This window comes from Ictidomys tridecemlineatus, chromosome 10 (assembly GCF_052094955.1).
Source record: "Ictidomys tridecemlineatus isolate mIctTri1 chromosome 10, mIctTri1.hap1, whole genome shotgun sequence".
Classification (NCBI taxonomy): Eukaryota; Metazoa; Chordata; class Mammalia; order Rodentia; family Sciuridae; genus Ictidomys; species Ictidomys tridecemlineatus.
The window spans coordinates 131854468-131881186 of record NC_135486.1 but is presented as its reverse complement, the minus strand read 5'-3'; the positions used below and the strand labels follow the sequence as shown (position 1 = coordinate 131881186).

General features: G+C 37.8%; 1 protein-coding gene and 1 long non-coding RNA gene across 4 annotated transcripts; one reads left to right on the top strand and one right to left on the bottom strand.

Annotated features, from left to right (window-relative positions):
- The first annotated feature begins 97 nt into the window (after positions 1 to 97).
- Ccp110 (centriolar coiled-coil protein 110) lies at positions 98 to 26140 on the top strand. Of its 3 annotated transcripts, XM_005323711.5 has the most exons (16): positions 98 to 314; positions 1869 to 2011; positions 4078 to 4233; positions 7746 to 7874; positions 10502 to 12149; positions 13561 to 13691; positions 14409 to 14586; positions 15149 to 15288; positions 15720 to 15836; positions 18323 to 18424; positions 18660 to 18776; positions 19375 to 19448; positions 20033 to 20095; positions 20758 to 20817; positions 21323 to 21408; positions 24300 to 26140. In XM_005323711.5, exons 3-16 carry the CDS (start codon positions 4093 to 4095, stop codon positions 24350 to 24352), a joined length of 3039 nt encoding a protein of 1012 aa, XP_005323768.2. In that variant the 5' UTR covers positions 98 to 314; positions 1869 to 2011; positions 4078 to 4092; the 3' UTR covers positions 24353 to 26140. The 3 variants fall into 3 exon arrangements, with proteins under 3 accessions (XP_005323768.2, XP_077880405.1, XP_013213433.2); XM_078024279.1 differs by lacking the exon at positions 1869 to 2011; XM_013357979.4 differs by lacking the exon at positions 21323 to 21408.
- On the bottom strand, positions 10717 to 16870 carry LOC144367541 (uncharacterized). The gene is made up of 2 exons (XR_013427032.1): positions 16480 to 16870; positions 10717 to 16114 (listed from the first exon to the last, which is right to left on the bottom strand). It is a non-coding gene; the product is annotated as an uncharacterized LOC144367541 (long non-coding RNA).
- Positions 26141 to 26719: the final 579 nt, after the last annotated feature.

Genomic DNA, 26719 nt, shown 5'->3' with positions numbered 1-26719 from the left:
GTCAGCAACACGTCCCCTGTCACGGACGCGCAATGCACCTTGGGGGTTGTAGTTTTGGAGGGTCCAACCGTTGCAACCGCCCGGGAAGTAATCACCGGAAGTACCGGCCTTGAGGGGTGGAGTCCTAGTGGCGGCGGCGGCGGCGGTTGCCAGGAGCCCGCGTTGCCGCTTGAGAGACCCGTAATATGGCGGGGAGGAGAAGGAGAAGGCGGCGGCGCGACGAGCTGCGCTCTGTCAGAACCAATTGAGCCTGCTGTTTCCTGACAAGGCCCGTGGCGAGGGGAGAAAAGCCGACTGCGCCGTCGGGGAATCAGGTGTGTGCACGAAGAAGGGCCCCGACCTCGGCGGTCCAGGCGCGGAGGCGACCTGGCGCGGCGGAATTGGCGCCCTGTGATGCCGAGGGCGGGCTCTGTGCCGGGTGCCCGGGCTTCGAGCCCGGGGAAGGCGCCGGGTGTGAGGAGCGGGTGACCGGGGGCCGGCGGCACCGAGCGCGGAGGTGATGCTCGGATGCTGGCAGCGCCTGGCATGGAGCCCTACCCTGGGAGGGGCCGGGGAGGGCAGAGGGTGCCCGGCGAGCCAACTTGTGCCGAAGCCGGAACCCCCTCCAGGTCGCAAAACGCTTGGGCCATTTTGCTCCATCTCCCCCGCCAAGCGGGAGAACGAGGCGTCCCCAGCGCTGTGCATTGGCCATTTCTGGTCGCCAGTTACTACAACCCCCAAAGGCCCTGGGAGCGCTGTTCACTCCGTCTTTGCGACTCTGGGGCGTGAGCTTAAGGAGGATAACAAATAGTTTACAGAGAATTCTCTTGATAGCCCCTGATGGTGCTTGGGGATTCCCACCCCGCGCTTCTCCTGTCGCGTTGGAATCCCTCTCCCCTAACCCCAGTTCCAGCCGAGGGCACCCGTCTAGGGAGGGATTCGATGGGGAGGGGTCAGGAAACTGCTGTTGAGAGAAGAAGCCGTAGTCCCCTCCCCTCCCCCGTTTTTAAGTTACATTCGAAAGCCCAGTTCGAGTCCTCCAAGGGTTCAGAGGCAAGTGATAAAAAGCAGCAGCAGCAGCATTATCCTGTCCAGTAAGCAAAGCAGCTCCCGTTGATTGTTGCTTCCTGCATTTCCCAAGTATGCTAATGGGCGTACATGCATTATTATTAGCTCGCTGCATTTTTACAAGATCCCTTTGAGACAGATACCCTGGTGTTCCCTATTTTACCAATAAGGAAACTAAAGGGCAAGAATGGGGACCGGCTTACACTGAATTTACAGCTAGGATGTGTCCAAGTAAGAGATCTTCCCTGTCCAAAAAGTGTCTTTGGGGAAACAACCAGCTAGGATCAGTTTGGTGTTAACTTTTACCATGCCCTTCAGTGACATTTCTGGCAGAGCACTGGTAAAGGGGCAGACAGGTCCATGAGTCTATGGGGTTTGCAAAGGGGCTCATTTGGACAGGGACAGTTGCACTCTGGTATAGACGGAGAAGACTTGCCCGAACCTGCTGGAGCTGGCATTAATGGAAGTGGACCAATAAGGCCTGATGGTAAAGTATGGGGCAGTAGATTTGTGACTGGGATGGCCTCCTAAGTCAGGGCTTCCTGGAAACCTTGCTAGCAGTGGTAATTGTGGTGTGAGAAACATAGTACCCTCTTGCTTAATCATGGGATGTGGACGGTTCACTTTGTAAATGGTTACCTTTGCAGTTTAGAGGTAGAAGTTTCCCTGGGAATACCGTCATCCACGCAAGGACTGTGCTCTAAATTTCATTCTTCCTTGATAGTTTTTTGCTATGTTGTCCACCCTCTTCTTTTTTCTCCTGATTTACATTATCACTTGAACCAATTGACCTAATTCATTTATTCACTACTTTCATTAAGTGCCTTCTGTATGCTGACACTGTTCTGTATAATGGGGATTCATTGAGCAAGACTGAGAAGGTACTTCTGCTTATGGAGCTTATATTTTGGTGGAGGAAGAGAGACAAAAACCAAGGAAATAAACAAGACAATAGCAGATAGTGGTAAGTGCTATAGAAATTGGGAAACAGCTGGGTAATGTGATAGTGACTGAGGAAGGGTTAATTTGGATGAGATAATCATGGATGGCCTCTTTGAGAAGGGGACATTGAAGCTGAGCCTAAAGGATAAGAAGGATCTAGTCATACTCAGGAGAATTTGGAATCTTTCATAATCTCATTATCATATATATCTAAATGGTTATTTATTGTCATATGTGGTAAGTTATTCTGTAATAATAATATGGTACCATATATCTTCAATATGTAGAGATACTTGTACTGTTTAAGGGATGTGAACTTTCTCAAACAATGACGCATCTCTTATGTTGTTAAAAGAATGATGAAATTATTAATATAAAGGTAGTTTATTTTCTTAAATTTTGCAGGCCTTTAAAAATGAATTTCATGCTTTGCTTAGATGTATATTATGTGTGTATATCTTGTGTGTGTGTGTGTGTGTGTGTGTATTATATTTTATTTTTTGTGGTGCTAGGTTGAACCCCGGACTTCACACATATCAGGCAACCACATCCCCAGCCCCTTTGCTGGCATATCTATAGAAACTATATTGCATTATTTGTACAAGAAATCTGTTTGTGTTCCCTATAATGCTGGTTGTAAAATATTTTCAAGTAATTTAGCAGAAATGGGTTTATTTGACTTACTCTATGTCTTAGCTACTGCATATTTTGGTTGTCAAGATATAATGTGTCAAGATATATAACCTAGACTAAAAATGGTTATATTACAAAGTGTTCTGTGGTTTTTACTTTTTGCTTTTTTTAAAATATAAGCTTTCAGAATAATCTCATTTGCACTCGAGAGAACCATTCCTTTGAAATTAGACTTACTTTCCATAAATTGAACATAGAAATAATTACAATTGATGGAATTGTAGGAAGACGTTTTATTACTGCTAAAACTGCCAGTTGATCAAAAGTAACAACTTACTTCTTTTTTTCCCCCATAGTCATAATTTTGAATGTTTTTTCTTCATTTTTAATTATAATTAAATATTATAATTGGAATGTATTATTTGTCCCTGACACTCTTGTGTACTAAATTTTTAAGTACTCTGAGGCCTGGGACAGCATCATATCAGTCTTAATTCATTTTTGCATATTCCATACTGTGAACTAAATTTTCCCATCCCCCCTTTTTTTTCTGTTAAGTAGCTAATTGTTTTAAAACGAATACTTAAAGGAACATTATTGTAATAGGTTTTCTTCTTCACAGTTTATCAGTTCCCTTGCCAGTTATGATTCTAATGGCGTCTTTTTTTATTTTCCCTTGCTTATTTAAAGGAACCAGAACCGCACATAATGCTATGAAAACAGGCAATAACTATTTAGCACTTGCTACAGGAATGATTATGGTGGCTAATCCTTATGGTTACGTGGGATTTTCATAACCACCGTCAGTTTTCCAGAAATTGCAAAATTGCTGGGCCAATTGATTTAAGTGGCTTGGTGATGGCGTCAAGTTTCAACAACAGAATAATCCCAGCACCAGTATGTTTTCTACATTCTACCCCTGGCTGAGTTGGCTGGAGGCCAAGGAGTCAAGATACAGTCCAAGGAAATAGAAGTATCTTTGAACTTTGTAATAGAAAAATAATTTTTAAATTAGGTATTTTATTTAAATAGCCTTGTCTTTGCTGCAAAAGCATTTCTATCTTTGTATGGTATAGTTTTTCTTGTGCTATGTAGGTAAGTCCTGTTAAAGAAAATATAATATTCTGTTTTGCAATTCTTTGTTAATAAAGAACTGTAAAACTTTTTTCCTGTAAGAAGGTTTCACTATGAGCTTCTAGTACTCTCTAAATTAATCATATTTAAAGTCAGATTTACATGCAGAAATATTCATAAAAATTAATATTCAAAGCAAGTCTAACAGGATCCCCAGGTATTTTCCTGTACCCTAGAATTAGCTCCTGATCAGTGGGACAATTTTGGGAATGCCAATTCTGGGACTGGTAAATTATAGGAGTATTTCATACTGTACAAAATTTGCCAATAATTAAGATCTATTTTTCTCAGCACATTAAAAATGATATTTTTCTCTTGTAGTGTGGTTGTGGGAAGATGGAGGAGTATGAGGAGTTCTATGAAAAAACTCTTGCCAGAATCCAAGAAGCATCACTGTCTACAGAGAGCTTTCTGCCTGCTCAGTCTGAGAGTATTTCACTTATTCGCTTCCATGGAGTGGCTGTGCTTTCTCCACTGGTAAACTTTATTTGTTTTTAAATAATTATTTTCTCTAGTGAAAGACTAACATAGATCACAGAAAAACAAATGAAATGCTTATAAACATTTGGAGGATGCATAATGTTTGTTCATAATCAGAGAAATACAAATAAGTTACTACTTTTCACCTACTAAGATTTGCAAAGATCTGATAAGACCCTAGAGTTCCTTAAGTTGTGGGAGAATGCACCTTTAATGTACTTTTACTAAGAAAGTCAGTTGATTATGTTTTTGGTGAGCAGTTTGGCAGTGTTTAAAAGTGAATAAACAAAGTGTTTAAAAGTATTTAATGAAATGTTTGAATATAAAAAGTTTGAAAAAATAGTGTAAAAGTGTAACAAATTAAAAGTGTAACATAAATTTGATTCAGCAATTCCTTTTTAGGGAATATCTACAATTATAGGTGCTTATAAATAAATATGTTACAGCAGTATTGTTTAAAATAGCAAGAGGTTGATGAACACTCTGAATGTTCATTTATAGTGGATTAGCTTAACTGTAGTCTATTTTGTAAAATCTTATACATGCCATTAAACTGAGTGAGGTAGATCTAAAAGTGCTGGATTTGATGCATAATTAAGGTTTAGCATACTCTCAGAGACAGCATAAAGTGGTGGTAAAAAGGCCAGGCTCTAGAACCTTTTGGCCTGGATTCAAATCATTGTTTCACCACTTATCTGCTGGGTCAATTTGTGATCCATTTCCTTATTTGTTAAATGTGATAAAAATAGTGCCTACTTGTAAGGCTGTTTTGAGGACTGATGAATTAATATATGCAAAGTGCTTAGAATACTACCCGGATCATGGGAGGTACTCAGTATATGTTAACTATTTGCACTTTTAAAAGAATGGTATATTAGGTTGGCTTATTAGCGCATGCCTGTAATCCCACCTACTGTGGAGTCTGAGGCCAGAAGGATCACAAATTCAAGGCTAGCCTCAGTAACTGATCAAGGCCCTGGGCAACTTAGTGGGACCCTGTTTCAAAATTAAAAAAAAAAAATCAAAAATTTTACAAAAGGGGCTGGGGATGAGCTTCAGTGGTTAAGCACCATTGGGCTCAATCCCAGGTACCAAAAAAAAAAAAAAAAAAAAAGAAAGAAAGAAAAGAAAAGGAAGGTATAAGGGAATATAGGAAGGTAGGCAGGGTGCATTATTATATACACTTGATATTGACTGAATATTTTTTATTTTATTTATTTTTTATGATGCTGGGGATTGAACCCAGGGCCTTTTGCATGCAAGGAATGCCCTTTATCAGCTAAGCTACATCCCTGCAGAAAATTAATATTAGAAAAAGTTAGTTTAAATTTATTTTTGTATAATAAGTGTTAAAAGGTCAGTATTTTCTGCCAACTGTGTATAATGAAATGTTTGAATATAAAAAGTTTGAAAAAATAGTGCATTGACTATCATTTCCATGCAATAATTATATACATTTAAAAAAAATTGCCTAGCCATTTGAAAACTGCATGTTTATAACATTTTTTTTCTAAATATTTTAGTATATGTTTTCTGAAAATAAGAACATTTTTCTATGTCAAATCCTAATACCTTTATTGTATGGTAACAAAATTAATAAATTTTAGTAGCATCTAATATTCTATTCATATTCACATTTTTCCATTTAGTATTCAAAATGTCTCTTAGTTCAGTGGTAAAGCACTCAATTCTTAGAATTGAGCCCAGGAGTGCTTTACCACTGAGCTAAGTCCCCTGCCCTTTTTATTTTTTTATTTTGAGCCAGGTTCTCATAAGTTGCTGAAGCTGGCATTAAACTTGTGATCCTCCTGCCTCAGCCTTCTGAGTTGCTGGGATTATAGGCATTCACCATCACTTCTGGTGCCTCTGCTTTTTTTTGTGTGTGTGTGAGTGTGTGTGTGTGTGTGTGTGTGTGTGTGTGTGTGTGTGTGGTGTGGGGGGATTAAACCCTTGGGCATGCAAGGCAAGAACTCTACCAACTGAGTTATATCCCCAGCCCAGCACCTCTGCTTTAAAAAAAAAAAAAAAAAAGATGTTTAATGATACTGAAATTATAGAGACCAGACCTATTGTGTTGTAGAAAGCCTTAACTTTGGATTTGTCTAATTGGTTTCTTGTGATGATATTTAACTTGTTCCTGTAGTTTTTCTAACTCCTATAAATGGGAAGATAAGTCTAAAAGTTTGATTAGAGTCAGGTTAAACATTTTTGGCAAGAACTCTTTTGAGATGGTGTTGTATACATCGTATTAAATTAAATCAGAAGTTACATAATATTTAGTTGTCCCTCAGTTGATGTTTACTTTGAATACTTGCTTATCATGGTGACTGCCAGGTGGTGCTTTAAATGTATACATTTCCCTTTTTGATTAGTAAGTAAACTGTAGTGATTTTTTGGTACAATGTAAATAGGAAGACATTTTAAAGCAACATTTTTATCAGCTATTTGATGACATGCTGCTTGATTTAATGTGGAACAAAATGTCTGAGGTTATTGTAGAGTCTAGATCCCATCAGTTATTTATTTAACAGCAAAATCTGATGTCTGTGCCTATCTGTGCTTTTATGCTGTATTTGATAGATGACTAGTTAAATTTTCAATAGTTTTTTAGGACATATTTTGTGAAAATCTGAAATAAGTCTTGACTAAACTTCTTAGGACTTAGTAATTAAGACTGAATCCACTATATAATATATATAATCCAGTATATAATGCACCAATCCAGGAGGCAGAAGCTTGTAATCCCAGTGACTTGAAAGACTGAAACAGGAGTTTCACAAGTTCAAGGCAGCCTTTAGTGGGACCCTTTCTCAAAATAAGAAATAAAAAGGATTGGGGATGTAATTCAGTGATAGAGCACCCCTGTGTTCAATCTTCTGTACCACAAAAGAAAAACAAAAAACTTGGAAGCTTTCAATTTTTTACATACATTATATTTTTATTGGCGATTATAAAGTGGAATAAAAATGTTCTCATTTTGTTGGCAAAGAAAACATCATGTTTCTTTTATCATGAAACCTTTTGATATTTTCTTGAGGCAGCAAAAAAAGTTAATGTGTAGTGATTAGATTAAAAGTTGAAGAATCTGAGTCAGTGAAGTGAACTGTTGCCAAATGAATGTTCCAGGACTGGCCCAAAGAGCTAATTTTATTTCTGTCATTTTACAGCATTTGATCAATGAATAGTTTTTTTCTTTTGTCTAACTTTTTTCTTCCAATTGAGAATAATTTACATTTAGTGAAATGCACAGGTCCTGAGTGTTGAAGTTCCTTGAGTTTTGATGTGTTGGATGCACCCTTTTAACTCATGCCCACACCGAGCACTTTGATCACTACAGAACGGGCCCAAACGCCCCATCCCAGTCAATTTCCCATGCACTATCCATTTTTCTTTCAGTATATATTAGTTCTGGCTTTTGCATATGGTTTTAAGTCAATTTGATCCAAAAGTTCATGATTTTATATTTTTATCATTGAAAAAAATAATTACATTTTTATTGTGTCTTACAGCTAAATAGTGAGAAGAGAAAGGAACTACAACAGGAAAAGCAGAAAGCCCTTGATGTAGAAGCCAGAAAGCAGGTTAACAGGAAGAAAGCTTTACTGACTCGTGTACAGGAGATTCTTGAAAATGTTCAGGTGTGTAACTCAAATCTTTTAGATCATAATTAAGAAATCATCAAGTAAGCATTTGTGTTAATTTTTCAGAAATGTATTTATATTTAACTAGTTAATTGTGTGCTTTTTGGTTATGTTTAAGAAGCTTTATAATTTGTGATGTTCCATTTAAATTACTCCAAAGAGAATTCACTTGCTTCTTAGTGTAATGCTCAGTACTTGAATCAGAGGGTACTTAGACAGTGGCACCATACACTGAGTATAATTGCTTATTGTGTATGTCTTATGACTCTAAAAACATTGAATTCTAAGTGATGAAATGATAGAATTGGCCATTGTGATTAACCCCTGAACTAATCAGACTATTGACTAAAGGACCTTATTTTCATTCTCAGCTAAAGTAAATAACTGCCCCCCATTTTGTATGTGTGAAAATTCTGCTTGTAGATACATAAAATGCAACTCAGATAAATAGAATTATCCATATATATTTAGATCCAAACGGAAATCGAACAACATTTGTACACCTTTTGCAATTATTTTTATTTAGGTTAGATTTGTATAAACAACTTGTTTTGAAGTCTTGAGTCGTTTCATACTAGAGAGAAGCAGATTAGATTAAACAAATAAGTTCTACCATACATAATATTATTTTGTTGGTTAGTTTTTGTTTTTTTCATAATCCTAAGGGTGGTGGTTTGTCTTTGTGATTCATATTAGATGATTCATGTATAATGAACCTTAGGGTATTTCTCACTAAATGCTACCTTCATTTCTCTGTGGGTAATATGTAGTGTGGGTAGTAGATTTTAATTTGTAGATTATAATTACTGTCTACATTAGGTTTAAAAATATAACATATAGCACTAAATTATTAAGAGGTAGGCTTTTGTCCTAATAAATATTTTCTGCTATTGAAACAAAAATGTCATATTATTATTGGTTCATTTAAGAATATATCAAACGCACTACTAGTAAAATTATTGTTGAGTCTGAAAACCTTCTATTTAAAAGAACATGTAAATGTTGACCCATTATGATTTAATTGTTCAAATAGAGAAATTCTGTATAAATTTCTAAGATTTCTAAGGTCTATTTCACCTGTAAAACCTGTGATTTGATGATAGATTTTTAGAAATTTAGCTTGTCTCACCAAAGGCTCATATCAATAGTGTAAAGAAAATATAACTACTGAATATCATAAATGTGAAATGTGAAAGATTTTCTCTAAAGAAATAAATTGTTGCTTGAACTTATGAACATGTTTGTGGATTTGGTGAAAACATCCCCTTTGGTTGGTTTTGGTCCTGAGGCTATGTATGACTAAGAACCCTTGTTGTATTGTTTATTGCACAGTACCTGGAGACCATTACCTGTCTTGGGATTTGTAAATTAAAACCAGAGGGCCATATGGCCTAGGAAAAAAACAAGCATATACAAAACACCCCCCAAATCTTTTAATATTGAGGACTCCAGTGTCCGTATTCATGTAATGCTAGCAGTTTAACATGTGTTTGTATAATCTTTATTAACTATCCTGATTCACTTTTTTAAAAAATATTTTTTTAGACATTGATGGACCTTTATTTTGTTCATTTATTTATATGTTGTACTGAGGATCGAGCCTAGTGCTAGGCAAGCACTCTATCACTGAACCACACCCCAGCTCCCCTAATTCACTTTTTATTCTGAAAGTTGTATTATTGAGATACAAAATATAATTTGTTATTCTTTGGATCTCTTGTGTATATAGTTGTCTTCATCTTAATGTAGCAAATGTTTACCACTTTTGCTTATTTCAAAACGCATTAATAGGTCGCTGTTTTAACTTTTTGCCAATTAATCTAATTGATTTTTTTTTTATGAATTGAGTTTTAAGTTGAAATTTAATTTCTTATTTCTAAATACTTTAAGCTACATGGATGAGCTGTTATTTACTACAAATTTGCCTCATTTTATGGATTTGTTTTAGTTAAACTGAGTAAGCATGTGGGAGGCAGGAGTCTTCTTAATTATTTTTGCTTAATCAATGTTCTAAACAAGTTCGTTGGAGAGGGAATCATTTGTGTGTAAGATTAATTGCTTGGTATTTATTGCTTCTGTTATCCTTAAGACGATAGCTGTCCTAGGAGGAACAGTTGCTGGATGAGGCTAATACCAGAAGAAAGTTAAGGAAATATTTTGTTGTGAAAAAGAAGAAATTATCTAATTAGATTCAAATATGAACCTATATGTATACATATTCATATTTGAATCTAATTAGATAATTTCTTCTTTTTCTAAAAAAAATATTGTTTTAGTGGTACGTGGACACAATACCTTTATTTTATTTGTTTATTTTTTTATGTGATGCCAGGGATCGAACCCAGTGCCTCACACATACTAGGCAAGCGCTCTACCACTGAGCCAACACCCAGCCCTGAATTTCTTCTTTCTTTTAGTAAAAAGGCTAGGATGACCAGTAGATTTTTTTAATAGTAATTTGATTCCCCTGTGATATAGGATACTTTAGAAACTAGTCATCTTAGTTTGGTTTTGTGTTTTCAAATGTCAGAACTCTGAATCTTCAATTTCTGTTTTGTGGAAAACAGTAAAAATCAAAACTTTTTTGTGCAATGAAGACATTAACTTTTAAATGTCTTTTTCAGGTTAGAAAAGCACCTAATGCCTGTGATTTTGATCAATGGGAGATTGAAACCATTGACTCTAATTCAGAAGTCAGAAACTTGAATGTTCCTGCTACATTTCCAAATGGCTTGCCAAGCCCTACTGAACACTCTACTTTAGCAAAGATTGAAAAGAAAACTGGAATTTTGCCATTGGATAATGAGGACCAATGTAAACCTAATGGGTTAGACTTAGCTAGAGATTCAGAAGGATTTAATTCTCTGAAGCAGGGTGATAGGTCCAATATTAGTCACACAGAAAATGAAGCATCTTCGAAGATCTCCTCAGCAACCCCACAGGAGCCTCTAGTTTCTGATGGTCTTCTTGCAACACATGAAGAACAGAATCCATCACTCTGGACAGAAGTCACCCCAGATCCATATATAATGAGTCTTCAGAACCTGATGAAAAAGTCAAGGGAATACATAGAGAGGGAACAATCTAGACGCAGCCTGAGAAACAGTGCAAAGAGGAGTGTTAACGAGAGTCATTCAGACAAAGAAAATGATGCTGTTAGAGTGAGTGACTGTGTGAGGGAGAAAGCCCCGTTGATGGGCAAACACTGTGGCTCAGTGTTTCCCGACAAACCAAGCCTTAATAAATCAAACGTTCTTCTCCAGGGTGCTTCCTCTCAGGCAAGCAGCATGACTACGTCACCTTTAGCTAGCTTTTCTAAGGTGGACATACCTGTACGAACTGGCCATCCCACTGTTTCAGATTCTGAATCTGATTTTAAAGTCATTCCCACTTTTATTACTGAAAATAATGTTATCAAAAGTCTTACAGGTTCATATGCCAAATTACCTAGTCCAGAGCCAAGTTTGAGTCCTAAAATGCATCGAAGGCGTTCCAGGCCATCATCAGCATGTCATATACTCATAAATAACCCAATAAATGCCTGTGAGTTAAGCCCTAAAGGAAAAGAAGAAGTAGTGGACATAATTGTTCCAGATACTGATGAAAAAACCAATGTACCGGAAACTGTGCCAAAGTTACCAGTTGACTTAGGAATTTGTTCTAACCAGGTTTATGTTAGCAAAAATATATCCGAAGCCATAGGGGATATGGTTGTTGGTAAATCAAGTCAGGTACGTCAATCTTTAGGAAATCAATTAGAAAATAAAGTTACTCATGGACTTGCTACTGCAGAAGGTCAGCTAACATCTGATGACAGAGTAGCACACAAAATGAATACTTCTAGTACTGTAGCACCCAAAGTGCATGAACCACATGCCATCAGTCCGTGCGTAGCAGGTCACAACTTTGGAACTGTGAGTGGTCTCAAGTCAGCCAGTACCTTAGAGAAAAACTCCTGCAATTTACAGATGGAACTGAATAAGTCTTATGATGTAAAAAACCCGTCTCCTTTACTGATGCAAAACCAGAATACGAGACAAGAGATGGACACACCTATGATGTCCTGTGGAAATGAACAGTTTTTGGATAATAGTTTTGAAAAAGTTAAGCGGAGACTTGATTTAGATATTGATACTTTGCAAAAGGAAAACTGCCCTTACGTCCTAACAACTGGAATAGCTGAACAGGAGAGGCAACATTTGCCAGAACAAAGATACCCTAAGGGATCTGTCTACATTAACAAGAATAAAATGTTAGAAACCAGTACCAAAGGTAAGGCCCTCTGAAGTGTTTGATACCTTCCAAGAAAATGGCCCCTTGGTTTAAATATATGTAATTGACTTTTTTTTTTCAAAAAAATAATTGTCTTCATATCTTCATAAGGGAACTTAATTTCATTTATCTTATCAGAAAGCATATAATTAGCTCTAGTTTGTTGCTATTTGTTTGACTTTTAAGAAAGACCATCTTAAAAGGACTTTTTATTTAAAAATTGAAGCTTTCGTAATCTATTTGGTGTTATAGAAAAATATTAATAACTGGAGGAAATGCTGGCATGAAAATAATAGTTTTAATCCAGTGTATTGCCATGAGGTCTTCCATTGGACTAGGATCTCAGTGTTTTTACCAGTTTGCTCTTTGATTTGTAATGAGCTCTTCATGTTGTTGGCCCTTTGATAAACACTTTTAACATCAAATTGTTAGATTAAGTATCACAAATCAGCCTATAGGCTGCCTCTGTGGTCATCAGAGGAACACAAAACCAATCAAGTGGCAGGTCTGGCAGTGCTTTCATAAACTTGAGAGGTGAGGCTGGTCACAGAGGAGGCTGCTGTCAGGAAGGGCAAGGGAGCTGAGAGCTGCCCATGGCTGGGTGTGCCTTTCAGTGTCTGTCTTCATTTACAGAGTTCTTCAGACCATGCGGAATGGACTTCAGTCCATCGAATGGTTCAGCGGAGTTGGGCCTTTTCCTTTCTTGTTGAAGATTATTATTTTATTTACCTACGAAAAACTGCACATAAGCAAGTGCAAACTGTTGTAGCCAGAGTGTATCAGCAGGGCAGCAGAACCTAATATACTTGTCCTTGCTAAAAATCACTGACTATATAATTTGGAAAGAATGATTCTTGATGAATCCATGAGTATATACTTTCTGCATCAGTATAATACTTGGTATTTCAGCATTTCAATCTGTCTCCCCTCTTTCTATTTAGTTATATCTCAATAATTTCTTTAGTTGGTAACTAAAATATCTGAATTTAATATTCACTCTTTTGGATTGGATGTTGAACCTTTGGATTGGATGTTTTCCAGAGGTCCTGAAGAAGGACGAGAATCAAGTAAATAGTGATGAGACACAGTTGAGGACCACATGTGTTTAGCCTCTAGAGATACTTGCCTGAACATAGAGTCTGGGCTCTGTTAGTTCAGATCTGCTGGGATCTGTTGAATGAGAGGCTAAAGGTGCTGAGATACAAGCCTTTCTTTATTGGGTAGTGTGAAATCAGAGGAGTGGCAGGTGAGAATGTGGTTCACATTGGTGCCTGGCTTTATATCTTATTTGTATTATGTGAGCTCCAGGAATGCCCTCTGGTCAGAAGCTAATTTAAATTGAGGATATAAAATATCAGATATTAGACTTGTAGTGAATTTTCTAAATTTGAGGGATTGTGTTTCCTTTCAGAAGGTGAGGAGATACTAAAAAGCAAGATGTTAGCTTTTGAAGAAATGCGGAAGAAACTAGAAGAACAGCATGCCCAACAGTTATCACTCCTCATAGCTGAGCAGGAAAGAGAACAGGAAAGGCTGCAAAAGGTGAGGAATTAAAATGTTGGGGGACAGGGCTGGTAAGTGAAGGTCGAGAATTCCTATGAATTTGGGCTATATGTAGAATATTTGTTCATTTTTTTCCCTAAATATATTTTAGGGGATCATACATGGATAATATTTTTTTTATTCATGTGAAGTCAAATATTCAGATCCTTATCTAAGAGTATTTGCATGATTTATGAGACTACTTTATTGACTCCTTAATTCAAAACTTCTAATATTTTTCAAAGATATTTCACAAATAGATACTTAAATACACAAAAGCAATATCATAAAATAGATACTTAGTTTTAAGATTTTTTTTTTTATTCTTTTTTGGGGTAACAGGGATTTAACTCAGGGGCACTCAGCTACTGAGCCACAACCCCAGCCCTATTTTGTATTTTATTTAGAGACAGGGTCTCACTGGGTTGCTTAGTGCCTTGCTTTTTTCTGAGGCTGGCTTTAAACTCGTGATCCTCTCACCTCAGCCTCCTGAGTCGCTGGGATTACAAGTGTGAGCCAGTGCTCCCAGCTTGTTTTAAGATTTTTTTTATAGTTATTATATCACATTTTAAAATCAATAAGCCATTATTTATTTGTAGGAGCAAAACTTTAAATAACTTGCTGTTAATTTCATCATTTTGGGTCAATCTAAGATACTATTTGGGGACACAATTAAATAAGAGGACTAGCATGTTATAATAAACTGTTAATCTGTAGGAAATAGAAGAACAGGAGAAAATGTTAAAAGAAAAGAAGGTGATTTCAGCAGAAGTCTCTGGATTGAACATTACCAATGTATCCGAGTTAGAATGGAGGAAAATAAGCGACTCTGGCTTGCTAGAAACAATGCTGTCTCAAGTGGACTCATTCCATACTTCAAATTTGAATAGTTCTGGTAAATATTTAAAAATTTCTTTTCATTTGAAAAAAAAAATTTGTCCTACAGTAAGATATTTTATTTGGCACACTTTTAAAAGTGTAGCTTCCTTTTTCAAGTAATTCCATGCCCATCCCACTACTGTTTGTCAGCTGCTCAGTAACCAGTTAAAATTGAAATGAGAGTAAGTAGATCAAAGACCAGTGAGCAGGTGTTTGTGAAAAGAGACCCGTTGCAAGGAAAATACCAGGAAGGTTCTCCCTGTCTGTGTTGACTGCTGCAGCAGGTGATAAGCTTGGAGTTCAGCACAATTCTTTATCTCCCAAGTGATCTTGAGTTACCTGTAATTCCCCAGTCCTTCTAAGAGCTTATCTTCACAGCATCAATTATCTTGAGATGCTTTTTGTGTTGAAAAGACCCATCTGGTGCATAAGCTTGAAGTCCATAAATATTTTAAGTTCATTTGTGGGTCAGTTTCAGAGGCAGTTGTTGTTGTTAATGAGTCACAAATGTTTACTTGCATGTTCTGCATATTCTGGTTATGTGACATCAAGTATAATATGTATGTATATTTCTCTAGGTTTCACAAGTTCTGCTTTACAATATAGCTTTGGTTCTGCAAATGAAGTACCATTCTACCTCTGGGGATCATCAACTAGTGGTATGACCAAACTCTCAGTTACAAGGCCTTTTGGAAGGGCCCAAACTGGATGGTCTCAGGTGAGCAAACTGGATATATGTCTATTTATTGATCTATCTTTTTTTTTTTAACTGAAAATTGAACTCAGGAGTGCTTTACCTCTGAGCTACATCCCCAGCTCTTTTTAAAATTTTTTTTACTTTGAGATAAAGTCTCACTAAGTTGGCCAGGCTGGCCTCAAATTTGAGATCTTCCTGTCTTAGCCTCCTGAGTTGTTGGGATTTCAGGTGTGTACCACCATGCTGGCGCAATGTTTCTTTTTTTGAAAGTTATGTTATTTTAGGCTGAAAAAACATTAATGTTTTTTCCATACGTCATATTAGCTTAGCTTTTGGTACATATGAAACTACATAGAGCAAATATACATAAAGGAATTTAGCTTATTGTAATAGATAAAGAAAAAACAATATAGTGCTCAGATTCTTAACACCATCTTTCTCATTTCTCCTAGGTTTTTAACCCAGAAGTACAAGCAAAATTTAATAGAATAACTGCCGTGGCAAAAGGATTTCTTACTCGTAGGCTTATGCAGACAGATAAGCTGAAGCAGCTTCGACAGACTGTAAAAGTAAGATTGTTGTAAATCATTCACATTCCACTTTTTGTCTTAGTTTCTATTAGTCTTCCCAGCTGACATTAGTTTAGAATGTAGATCAAACATTTTTTAGTCACTCCAATATAGGCAATTTTGTAAGTTCGATTATTAGTCTGACTTTTTTTGTCAGCATTACTTTTTAAAAAAATTAATGGCTTTAACTAAGAATAGGAACAGGGCTGAGGTTGTGGCTCAGTGATGGAGAGCTCACCTAGCATGTGTGAGGCCCAGGGTTCGATCCTCAGCACCACCTGTAAATAAATAAATATTGTGTCCAAGTACAACTAAAAAATAAAAAACATTAAAAAAAAAAAAAGAAGAATGAGAACAAGCCATATAGAAAACCTAGATTTGTTGAGCTACTCAAAGACATAACTTATCATTTGAAGAACTTTGAGGGTTCCTCACTGTTCTGCTGTGGAAGACAAGGCCGAGGTGGGAAGTGAAATGACACCCCCTGAGAGCTGCAACAGCAGCCTGGGGGGACGGGGTGGAAGCAGCCAAAGCTAGTCAGGAGTCCTCGCTGCAGTGGTGGATGTGTGGCTGAGCTCGCTTTGAAAAGGCTACTTAGAGATGGCTGAATTAATTAATCTGGACCCCAAACTAGAACACTTACCCTGTGGGAGCAGAGGCCAGGATTTCTCTGAGCTCTTGGTCCTTCCTTTTTAGGCTGAGAGTATCCTTAGGCTCCAAGCAGGCCTTTCTTTGCTTCAGCCTCTCTCCTTCCCAGTCTATCTGCATAGCCACGCTCCGGGTCTTTCACCAGGTGGACTGCCTCGCGCACAGTTCATAGCTAAGGCAGGAGTTAGAAGCCTACTCAGAGGGCACCTAGACACAGGGAGTTTTTAGGTATACGATAAACTACAAATATCCTTTTGGTTAATAAGTTAATTCATCTTTCTGAATAAAGGTCATAGTTTCTTCTTCTGGTGACAGGTTGCTGTCTCAGTCTAGTTTGTCTCAAGAAAGAACTGGTTTAAGTGAGTTTTGGAGAAGGAAAAAGACTCATTAACTCCACTCCATATCGGAAAAAGCCACAGCTCTATCCTGCGGTTAGGAACAGGTTCCTAGAGCTGCAGCACCATTCTCAGTGGTGGACACCTGCATCCTCACCCCGTCGAGCAGCTACCATGTGGTTTCCCTCCCTCCTGTCTTCCTGATCTCTCAGTGGATCTTCTGTGTCCCCTGCAACCCCCCCAACCCCTTGCAACCCCCCCAACCTCCCACCCCCGCCCCCGCCCCATCTGCTCATGTTCGACTGCTCCCAGACAGAGAGAGCATTCCTTCTTGCTCCAGTGTGTCTCTGCCCTGTGCTGTTCCATGGGATAATCTTTCTTCATGGGTGTAAAATGCGGGCATGTTCCTTGTCCTAGTTGTGTCGTCCTCACCATGGTCTCCATTGTGGTTATCTGTGTCTTCATCCTCAGAAAGGGATGCCAGGCCTGTCACCCACATGCTTCAGGGAATGCTGCCTGCAGGGCTGATTGGTCTCAAAGCACAGAGCTAAATTTGGTAACAGGTAGAATGTCGTCAACAACACTGTCTTCCTTTTCATCATCAGCGTAGGCTTTTTTTTTTATTTTTTGGTACAGATAATTGATCCTAGGATCTTGAACATTCTAGACAAGCATTGAGCTAAATCTCCTACTCTTTTTATTTTATTTTTTTAATTGTTCTTTTTAGATATACATGACAGTATATTTTGACATATTTATACAAACATGGAGTATATCTTACTCTAATTAGGATCCCATTCTTGTGATTGAACATCATATGGAGATTCACTGAGGTGTATTCATGTATGTACATAGGAAAGTTATGTGCTAAGTTTAACAGACTGGCCTCAAACTTGGGGTCTTCTTACCTTGGCCTTCTGCTTAGCTGGAATTACAGTCATGTACCACTATACCCAGCAGCAACAAATTTTTAAAAATTATTTTCCAAATTTGGCATTTGCTATACTGTACAAATGCTTTTGCATTTAGGTCCCTGGATGCCACATGTAAACTCATGCTGGGGTATTCCAGTCAGAATCCTAACCCAGAACCATTTAAGGCAGGCAGTTCTCAGCCACGTAAATGGAGTGGCCACAGAGGCCCTTCCTAGCCAGTGTGGCCTCAGTACTTGGCGGCTGCCTCTGGAGCCCCCTCTACCAGCCTGGGCAGAGGGGACTTTTGAGAAAGTTCATTGCAGCAGGGAACATGGAAAAACAGGCCAGAGGAAACTGGGACACAGCAAGCCCAGCCTACTGAGGCCTACCCACTCATAATTTTAAAAATAACACATAAATAAGTAATTTGTATATTTTTGTCTCACTTTAAAGTGAGTGCTATTTGACATGTAATCAGTAATAGTGTTATTTACGTTCTCAGCAATTTTGGACTGAGAACAAAAGGAAAATCCAGTGATCACAAATCTTTCCAGAAAAATGTTTTTGAAGGAGTGTTTCTTTTTTTCAGGATACTATGGAATTCATAAGAAGCTTCCAGTCAGAAGCACCATTAAAGAGAGGTGTTGTTTCAGCACAGGATGCATCCCTTCAGGAGAGGGTGTTCGCGCAGGTAGGGGCGGTGCCCTGAAGGTCTCCTCGGCAGCTGCTTAGTTCCACTAATAATCAGAGCCTCAGGAGGGGGAGTGTAGTATTTCTCTCTCTTCATTTAATCACTGAAAATAGTTTTCAATGAAAATTACTTTAACCTTTTTCTCTAAATGAAAGAAGTACACATAGTATACATGTGTTGCTGAACTCTGGTCTCATCTCTTCAATGTGGCAATATTTTCTTCTTTTTCATGTAGCTTCGAGCTGCCCTGTATGGCATTCATGACATATTCTTTGTAATGGATGCAGCTGAAAGAATGTCTATTCTACATCATGATCGAGAAGTTCGCAAAGAGAAAATGCTCAGGCAAATGGTATGAAATTTTCTAATGAGGGAAATTCTTCTGAGTTTGGGGTAATTGATATTAAATGTCTTTTTTTTTTTTTTTGGTTGATTTCAGTACCCTTCTGATAATTCTTAACCACAGTAATTCCTAGGATTACCAGCAACATTTAAATCTGTAGACCATTTAAAATAATTACATCATGAAAGAATTACACGTTGTTTTGTGATTGGATTTTGGAGTTGAATTTGAGTGTTTTGCTTGGATAGTTTATAAAATTCCAGCTGCTCCTGACTAAAATTTTTGTAACTGTCATGTGAATTTTGCCTTTCTTGAAATCAAAGTCAGAAAACAAGCTCCACATTAATTTGAAATCAGTGTGGTGGTCTGTGGTTTGAATCAGTAATCTTGCTATGGTTGGCAAAAGAAAAATAAGCCAAATTTATATTATTTTATTGCAAAAATACTTTAATTTTTAGAATTCGACTGCTTCCTTTAAGGAAGACTAAGTAAGAGTTAAAAGCATTAGTGGAGATCTACTTTTCCATGAATTTGGGATCATCCTGTATTATAGTGTGGTTGTGGTGTTGGGACTAATGGAGTTTTAAGTGACTTTTGTACTTTAAAGGATAAAATGAAAAGTCCCCGAGTGGCTCTTTCAGCTGCAACACAGAAGTCTCTTGACAGGAAGAAGTATATGAAGTGAGTTTTTTCATTTAAAAATGTCACATTCTCATCAAACCAATTAAATTTAGTTGTCTGTGTATTCAAATTAGAAATAAAGAACAGTTCACTTTTCTACAGTGAGCTGATAGAAATCCCTATATTTGTATATAGGTTTCATTAAAATCAATGGTAAAATCTGATTCTACTTTTGATAAATGAATTAATCAAAATTCAACCGGCATGATTGATAACCAACCAGTCTTATAGTTAGTCCCTATAGTCAAGTTTGATTTTATATCACATAAATACATTCTTCTGATATTCTAAGATTTCCTAGCAGGGGTTGGGGGAGGACAAAAACTTAAGTCTATTCTAATGATTGTTTTTTAAAAATTCTTCTCGAAAGTATTATTTTTTTTTTAATTTGGCGGTGCTCAAGATAGAACCCAGGCTACATCCCCAGGCCCAAAGAAGTCTTTAATATGCTTAGCACAGATCTTTCAGTATTATTCCAGCTTCTAAATGATGATTTGTTTCTGTCATCGTGTCACATTTGTAAGCTTGTTTTGTTCCCTTCTCTAAATCCATTGTTTGTGTCTTTATTTTTTCTATTGTGTTAGAGCTGCAGAAATGGGAATGCCAAGTAAGAAATTTCTGGTTAAACAAAATCCTTCTGAAACAAGGTGAGAAAAATCACTTCATCTCAGTGAGTTGTCATTGTTTTCTCCTAAAGAAAATTTTATAAATCCCTTTTTGTTAACTTGTTCTGCTTTACAATCAGTAGGACACCCCTTGCTGATGTGAGCATCTTAGGCTCAGATTCAGACTAACACCTGGGCCTCTTGCTGGCCACCGGTCAGGTCAGATGGTCCTGGAGAATTTTGTAGGACATGGTGTCTCTGGCAGAAATTTGAGCCTAGCATGTCGAGTTTAGTCCCAAGGATCTTTTGTACCTATTCACAAAATCTTAGAAAGCTAACTTAATATTTCTGATCTGTTTTTCACTCTTGTAAAATGAGTGATAGTTTCTTCTCTCTCATGTTTGAAAAAAAAAGTTGGCCTTTGTAAGGAGGTATGTAAGTAAATTATCTCAAACATAGGTGTTACGCACACATTGGACCTCTCTTTCCTAATAAAAATCTGTAAGTGTGGATTCTTGGTGAGTGAGATATAAATATCATGTTAATGTGTTTTTATCAGTCTGGCTTGCTTTATGGGAATACAGAGGCCATGTTATTGTATAGTGACTTCAGCCTCTCTGTCATCATTTTTCATCCATTGAAAGAAAATGGGAAAAACAGAATTTATACTTTTGAATTAATTTTTTTATTTAATTTGTCAACAGAGTCCTTCAGCCAAACCAAGGACAGAATGCACCTGTTCATAGGCTACTTAGTAGACAAGGGTAAGAATGCCATACACGGGTACTTAAAAACAATTCCAGTTAAGATTAGCTTTGAGAGGAAAAATAATTATAGTGTCTTTACATAAAGGATAAACTAGTTTTCAAATGTGATACATTTCATTGTATGGGAAGAACTTTATTATTAAAGTTTTGTCTGTAAAGATAACTCTCTTGGTGTGCTGTTGTGTAATGTATTTTTGTTATCATCTTATGTTGGCATGTTTTTACTTTTCATTTCATACCATTTTACTCATTAAATATTTGTGAATGTTCATATAGTAAGCTTAGTATCACTGGAGTGACTCTCCAACAAGGTACGAGCCCTGGTTATCGTCTCCTGCTGAGGCAAAGCTGTGGCTTCCCTCGTTCTGCACACGCAGGAGACTTCAGTTCTTTCCAAGCATGTTTGTACTTTGAAGGGTGATGCAGCGTGGTTGCTTTCTTTGAATTTTGAACATTTAGACCTTAATGCAAGTGACTTATGGATGTTTTTATATTCAATTAGAACCCCTAAGACATCAGTGAAGGGGGTTGTGCAAAGTAGACAGAAGCCTTCCCAGAGCAGAGTGCCTAGCAGAGCTGCCGTGTCAGGTGTGTAGAACTCTGAAGCCCGTTCGCCAGAAGCAAGTGCACGAGCTGCCCGGCCCGGCCCCCCTTGGGATGTATTGTCTCCCCTTGCCACCATAACCTGGGCATAGACGTCACTGTCAGCGTCCCTTCCTGCCAGTGTTTGGTCGCAGTCAGGGAATCTGACCTTGATTTCATATTAGTTCTATGGGAGATATTGTATTTTTTTATTCTGAATAATTTATACAATTATCCAGGCTTAATTCAGAAAACTGCTTTTACAAATAAGTAAAAGATAAAGTCAGCTGACACCTGTGTCTGTGCAGGTGGGTTCAGCTTCGAGCAGTGCCCCAGCCACAGCATTTGTGTCTGTGCATGGGGGGACGACAGATGGATGAGGAGTCTCTCCCTGTGACCACAGGGTCACCAGTGAATACGCCAGAGGGGAGGGCGTCTTAATCTTGCTCAGTCAGAAGCTTGAGCTAAAGCTCTCCTTTCATTCGTTATTCGAGGACTGTTTAAGGGCTAAATTAAAAATTGTTTTTTAAATTTCTCTTTATGGTGGCAAGAGGACAAATTCAATGTTGAGCTGATCCAAACCTCCTAACAAAATGCTTTATATTTTTTTAGACACTTTGATTAAGCTCACTGAAAATTATGTGGTCCATTAAAAATACTTTGAAAATGCTGTGCTATAACTATGCTGCTTTCTAAACACTTAAAAGACAGCTAAATTAATCACCTGGCAGATAAGATTAAACCTTTAATTCTTACCTTCCCACTTATTACGCAAATTTTAGAGCTTTTGTTACTAAGTGAGTTCCTGCAGATTAGGAGGGAATAAGCAAAAAAGTAATTTGTTTCATGTCTTATAAGCTTATATGAAAAAATAACAAAATTTTGTTGTTTCTCTGAACTTACAAATAAGTTCAGAGAAACAACAAAATTTTGATAAAAACTTTGAAATGATTGTTGAATCCTTAGTGAGTATCATTCAGAGGATACTTTAAAGGGCCTCTTTGAATACATTGTGAAGAACAGCAGGGGATTGCTTTAGAAAAGGGATTACTCCTTGGAGACCTGCTTCCTCCAGGGGCAGGCAGTCCTGTGGTCTGGAAGAACTCAGACCAAACACCAGATCTGTTGCTGGTGAAATTATGTGATGTTTGAAGACATTTCAGTTTTTTCCATTGTAGTGTTATACTTTATGTAAATAAAGTCATTGGGGAACTCTGTATCATCAGTTTGCCACAGTGACTATTTTCCATGTTCTTTTCTCATGCATTTCATCTCCACTATTTGTCACTTGTGAATAAGCAGAGTAGTGACTAGAATTTCAATTAAGTAGTACTCATCAGTACAAAGGATGAACAGGAGTCATTGCAGTTAATAATATACAATCAAATTCAGTATTTATATTTATTTAGATTTAATTACATGGCAACATGATTTTTTTGTTTTTGAACCCAGTGCCTCATTCATGCTAAGCAAGTACCCTACCATTAAGCTACTTTCTTAACCCCCATTTTTAAAATTGTAGTTTCAGACAGGTCTTGCTAAATTGCCCAGGCTGGCCTCAAACTTGAGATCCTCCTGCTTTAGTCTCCCAAATAGTTGGGATTTCAGGCTTGGGTCGCCATGTCAGAATGTAGCATAATTATAAATAAAAATGAAATTAAGCTGGGCATGGTGGTGCATGCCTGTAATCTTTGCAGCTCTAGAGGCTGAGGCAAGGAGGATAATGAGTTCAGATCATGACTTCAGCCTCAGCAACTTAGCAAGGCCCTAAGCAACTGAGTGAGACTCTTTCAAATAAAATATTAAAAGGGCTGGGGATGTAGCTCAGTGGTTAAGTGCCCCTGGTACCAAAAACAACAACAAAAAAACCAACAAAAACAAAAACAAATGAAATTAACTTTTGGCTAAACAATATGTATCTAAAGTACATTAACTTGTTTTTCTAAATATTTATCAGTATATGACTACATGTTTAACCAGTTGAACAAGACTAAAGAATTTTATTACATAACCTGAGAATTTTGCATACTGATTAAAATACTATTGATGAATCTGAACACAAGAGTGCATATTTGCTCTTGAAAAATTACTCTGTCCTGCTCAGATTTATATGGCCTGGATTATGGTGTTTTTTTCTGTTTTTTTCCCTCAGTACTGGAGATCAAACCCAGAGATCCTCTACCACTGAGTTACATCCCTAACCCTTTATATTTTTATTTTGAGACAGGGTTTCACTAAGTTGCCCAGGCTGGCCTGTAACTCGAGATCCTCCTGCCTCAGCCTTCTGAACCTGTGATTATAGGCATGGGCCACCATACCTGGCTTGGATTATGTTTTAAACAAATTTGAAATTGTGCTCTGATTTGGTCCCTTTAAGCAAGGAGTGGAAACTCATTTTATATTGATGGTAGAATGTCATGCTGTAGACTAAAGGAGGACTCTAAAGCATGTTCAAGTATGTTGCCAGGCATTTCAAATTATTTAGTTTTCACAAACTAGATTTCAGTCTCTGGTGCCATGTTTTTAAACATTTCCTCATTTGATGTTTTGTGCTGGACTAGAGAGTCTGTAGACAAATTCGAAACCACTAATGAGAGCAGAGTAGAAAGTAGTCACAAGAAATGGGTAAGTCACATAACAAACGCAGTGGAGTTGGCTTCCAGGAGCTTCCGCTTCCAGCTCTGCTGGCTCAGGCATGATCCCCACCAGGCCTCAGTACCATGCCATCCTTGAAATGGTGGAAACAGTTTCTACCTACCTCAAGGTTACTGTTGGTAAGGGTTAAATATGATGCTGAATGTTGCCTGGCCTGGTGCCTTAGTGTAGTAAGCACTCATTAAATGGTATCATATGAAAACTAACCCTGAGAAGTAATACTAGTTTTGTTCTCTTTTTAGGAGTATATGCAGGAAAAATCCAAAGAAAGCGGCCAAATGTTGCGACAATTTAAGAAGACAACATTCATTAGGATAGAAAGGGAGCCACGATTATTGTCTGTATTATTTTCCCTGACCAAGACTTTCTGTTTAACCCTGGACTCTGTTTACATAGGCAGAGTGACATCAAAGGGCTGAGCAATTATCTGGTAATTCCCGCCCCACTCCTCATTTTCTTCTTAACCTAGGATTGGGTGTAGACAAATTTGTTTAGTAATTGCCTCATTTCTGTGCTTAACCTGTAGAAACATAGTATATTTTCTGTGCCCAGATGTCTATGGAGACCCTTTTTGTAAACTTTACAAGGACATTTGGACTTATTTGTACAAAATAAGAAAAGTTAAGACAAATTATAAATAAGTTCTAAAACATAAATTTCATTCATCTCTTCATACTGATTGCTAAATTTGATAAACAAATTAGATACTGTTCTATTCAAAGGGAAATTATTGCACAAGTATGTTTCTCCCTGGTTTTGTAACTTAAAGCACTTGAGGCCATATTCTTGGACTTAAACATTATAACCTCATAGAATAAACCCTCACCACACTCTGATTGTGGTCACCTAAAATCAATGCAGTAGTAGCTGCGGGTCCCTGGTCAGAAGCACACATTCCTGGCAGTCACATGCTACCCAGGTACTGTTAGGAACAGCTGTGCTAGATCTTTGCATAGAGGGGAGCAGATTGGGTGAAGGCAGCACAATCTTGAATGTAGATTTAAGGTTGCATTGTTATATCCATTTCTGTAAAATAAGAATACCATGTTGCATGCGGTTATGTTTTCTATTTAGTCTGTTTTATTTCTTCATAGTCTGCTTTTTCTAGCATGCTTGATTTAGGAGAGAATAAAGGGCTAAATAATATAACACTAAATCTGGATTTCAAAATAAGATAGTAACATTGCCTAGTTAAAAACTTGCATTACCTAAGGGCACTGATGTCTAAAGTGTTTTTCATCACCTACCAACCAACAAATGTTACCAAGAGAGCATGGCTGTATCAAGGAGAATGTCACAATTTCTCAAAAGGGCTTTGTGCTTCTTGCATAAAATTGCAACTGTATATGTTTAATTTTTTTAACTTGAATTTTAATGGGGTAGTGGTATTTTGGAAATACAGCCTATACATAGTCTTAATATTTTAAAAATACAGAGATAAAACTTTTCTGTTCCATTTAAGATTTAACTTTTACATCCAGCTGTAGTTAGAAAATAATTCACACTGGGTGTCAACTTGATTTTCTTTATTGAGACTTATTTATTATTGAATGAGTGAACCAGAAAATGAGAAAGTCAAAAAAGTCCAAGATACCAGTTTTGTATTTAGAGGCAAAATATATCAAATTATCTTTTCAATGATAAACTGTGCTTTTTCATTCTGAAAACTCAGGATACAGCTAATTCATGTCATTGTGGGTCTCTCTGGTAAGATAGATGCTACAGATTTTGTGTATATTGTAATGCAAATTAGCTAAAACAAATAGTATGTTTTGGAAGGAGTTAAAACTAGTTTTACATTGAGGGTGAGAAACTTGAGTGTGTTTTAATTTAGGGATAAAGGTGTGTGTGTGTGTGTGTGTGTGTTCCAAGTTTTTTAATGTTCACAGCTTTTTCTCATAAAAGTGCCAGGCACTGTTTTGTGCTTTTGATGAAGTTTTATTTATATATATTATTTTTATTGTTTTTTTTTTTTACTTTGGGTGGAATGTCCATTAATGTAAATTGTATTTATTTTTGTACTTTAATTTTCACTAGTTTTGCTTCTAGGCAAAGGCAAATAAACTTTTCATCTCAAAGGAAATCTAGTTTGATCTGTTTTCTTATCGACAGAAAAGCATCTGATCACAGTATGGAATGTGACCATTTTCTAGCCCGCCAGGGGAGTGATTAGAGATGCCAAGGCCCAGCCTGGACGGCCGGGGAGGTGAGGTGGCAGTCCAGGGGACCAGCTCTGCTCGTCGCAGAGAGGAAGCACCCTCCACCTTCCCCTGGGGCTGCCTCCTGGCAGAGGCCGAAACGCGGGCTCAGGAGCCGCAGACCAGCCGAGGCGGGTTCCACTGCCGATTTATCTGACGGAGTGGGGGCCTCGGACCTTTGCTGTCAGAAGACGCTGAGAATTAATGGGAAGAGGCTCAGGCGCAGCCAGGGTCAACCCGGGCCTCTTTACTCTGGTTTGGGATGTTCAGATCCTTCCTAGCTGCAGCAATTCACCAGTGTCCCCAAAGAGGTGATGATGGTGGTCGTTCAGACCAGGTGGCCGTGGGCTAGTCGTTCCCTTCGCCCGGGGGGCGGAGCGGCCCTAACCTGCCTCGTTGGTCGGTCGCTGGGCTCCCGGCAGCGCTCAAACGCCGAGGCTCCTGGTCGCGGTGCTGAAGAGCCG

Bases quoted from the DNA above. Each gene is read 5' to 3' on its own strand.
- Ccp110 (XM_078024279.1), top strand. From the start codon at position 4,093: ATGGAGGAGTATGAGGAGTTCTATGAAAAAACTCTTGCCAGAATCCAA. The intron at 14,587-15,148 runs GTAAATATTTAA...ATATTTCTCTAG, and splicing joins TTCAAATTTGAATAGTTCTG to GTTTCACAAGTTCTGCTTTA. The intron at 20,096-20,757 runs GTGAGAAAAATC...ATTTGTCAACAG, and splicing joins CAAAATCCTTCTGAAACAAG to AGTCCTTCAGCCAAACCAAG.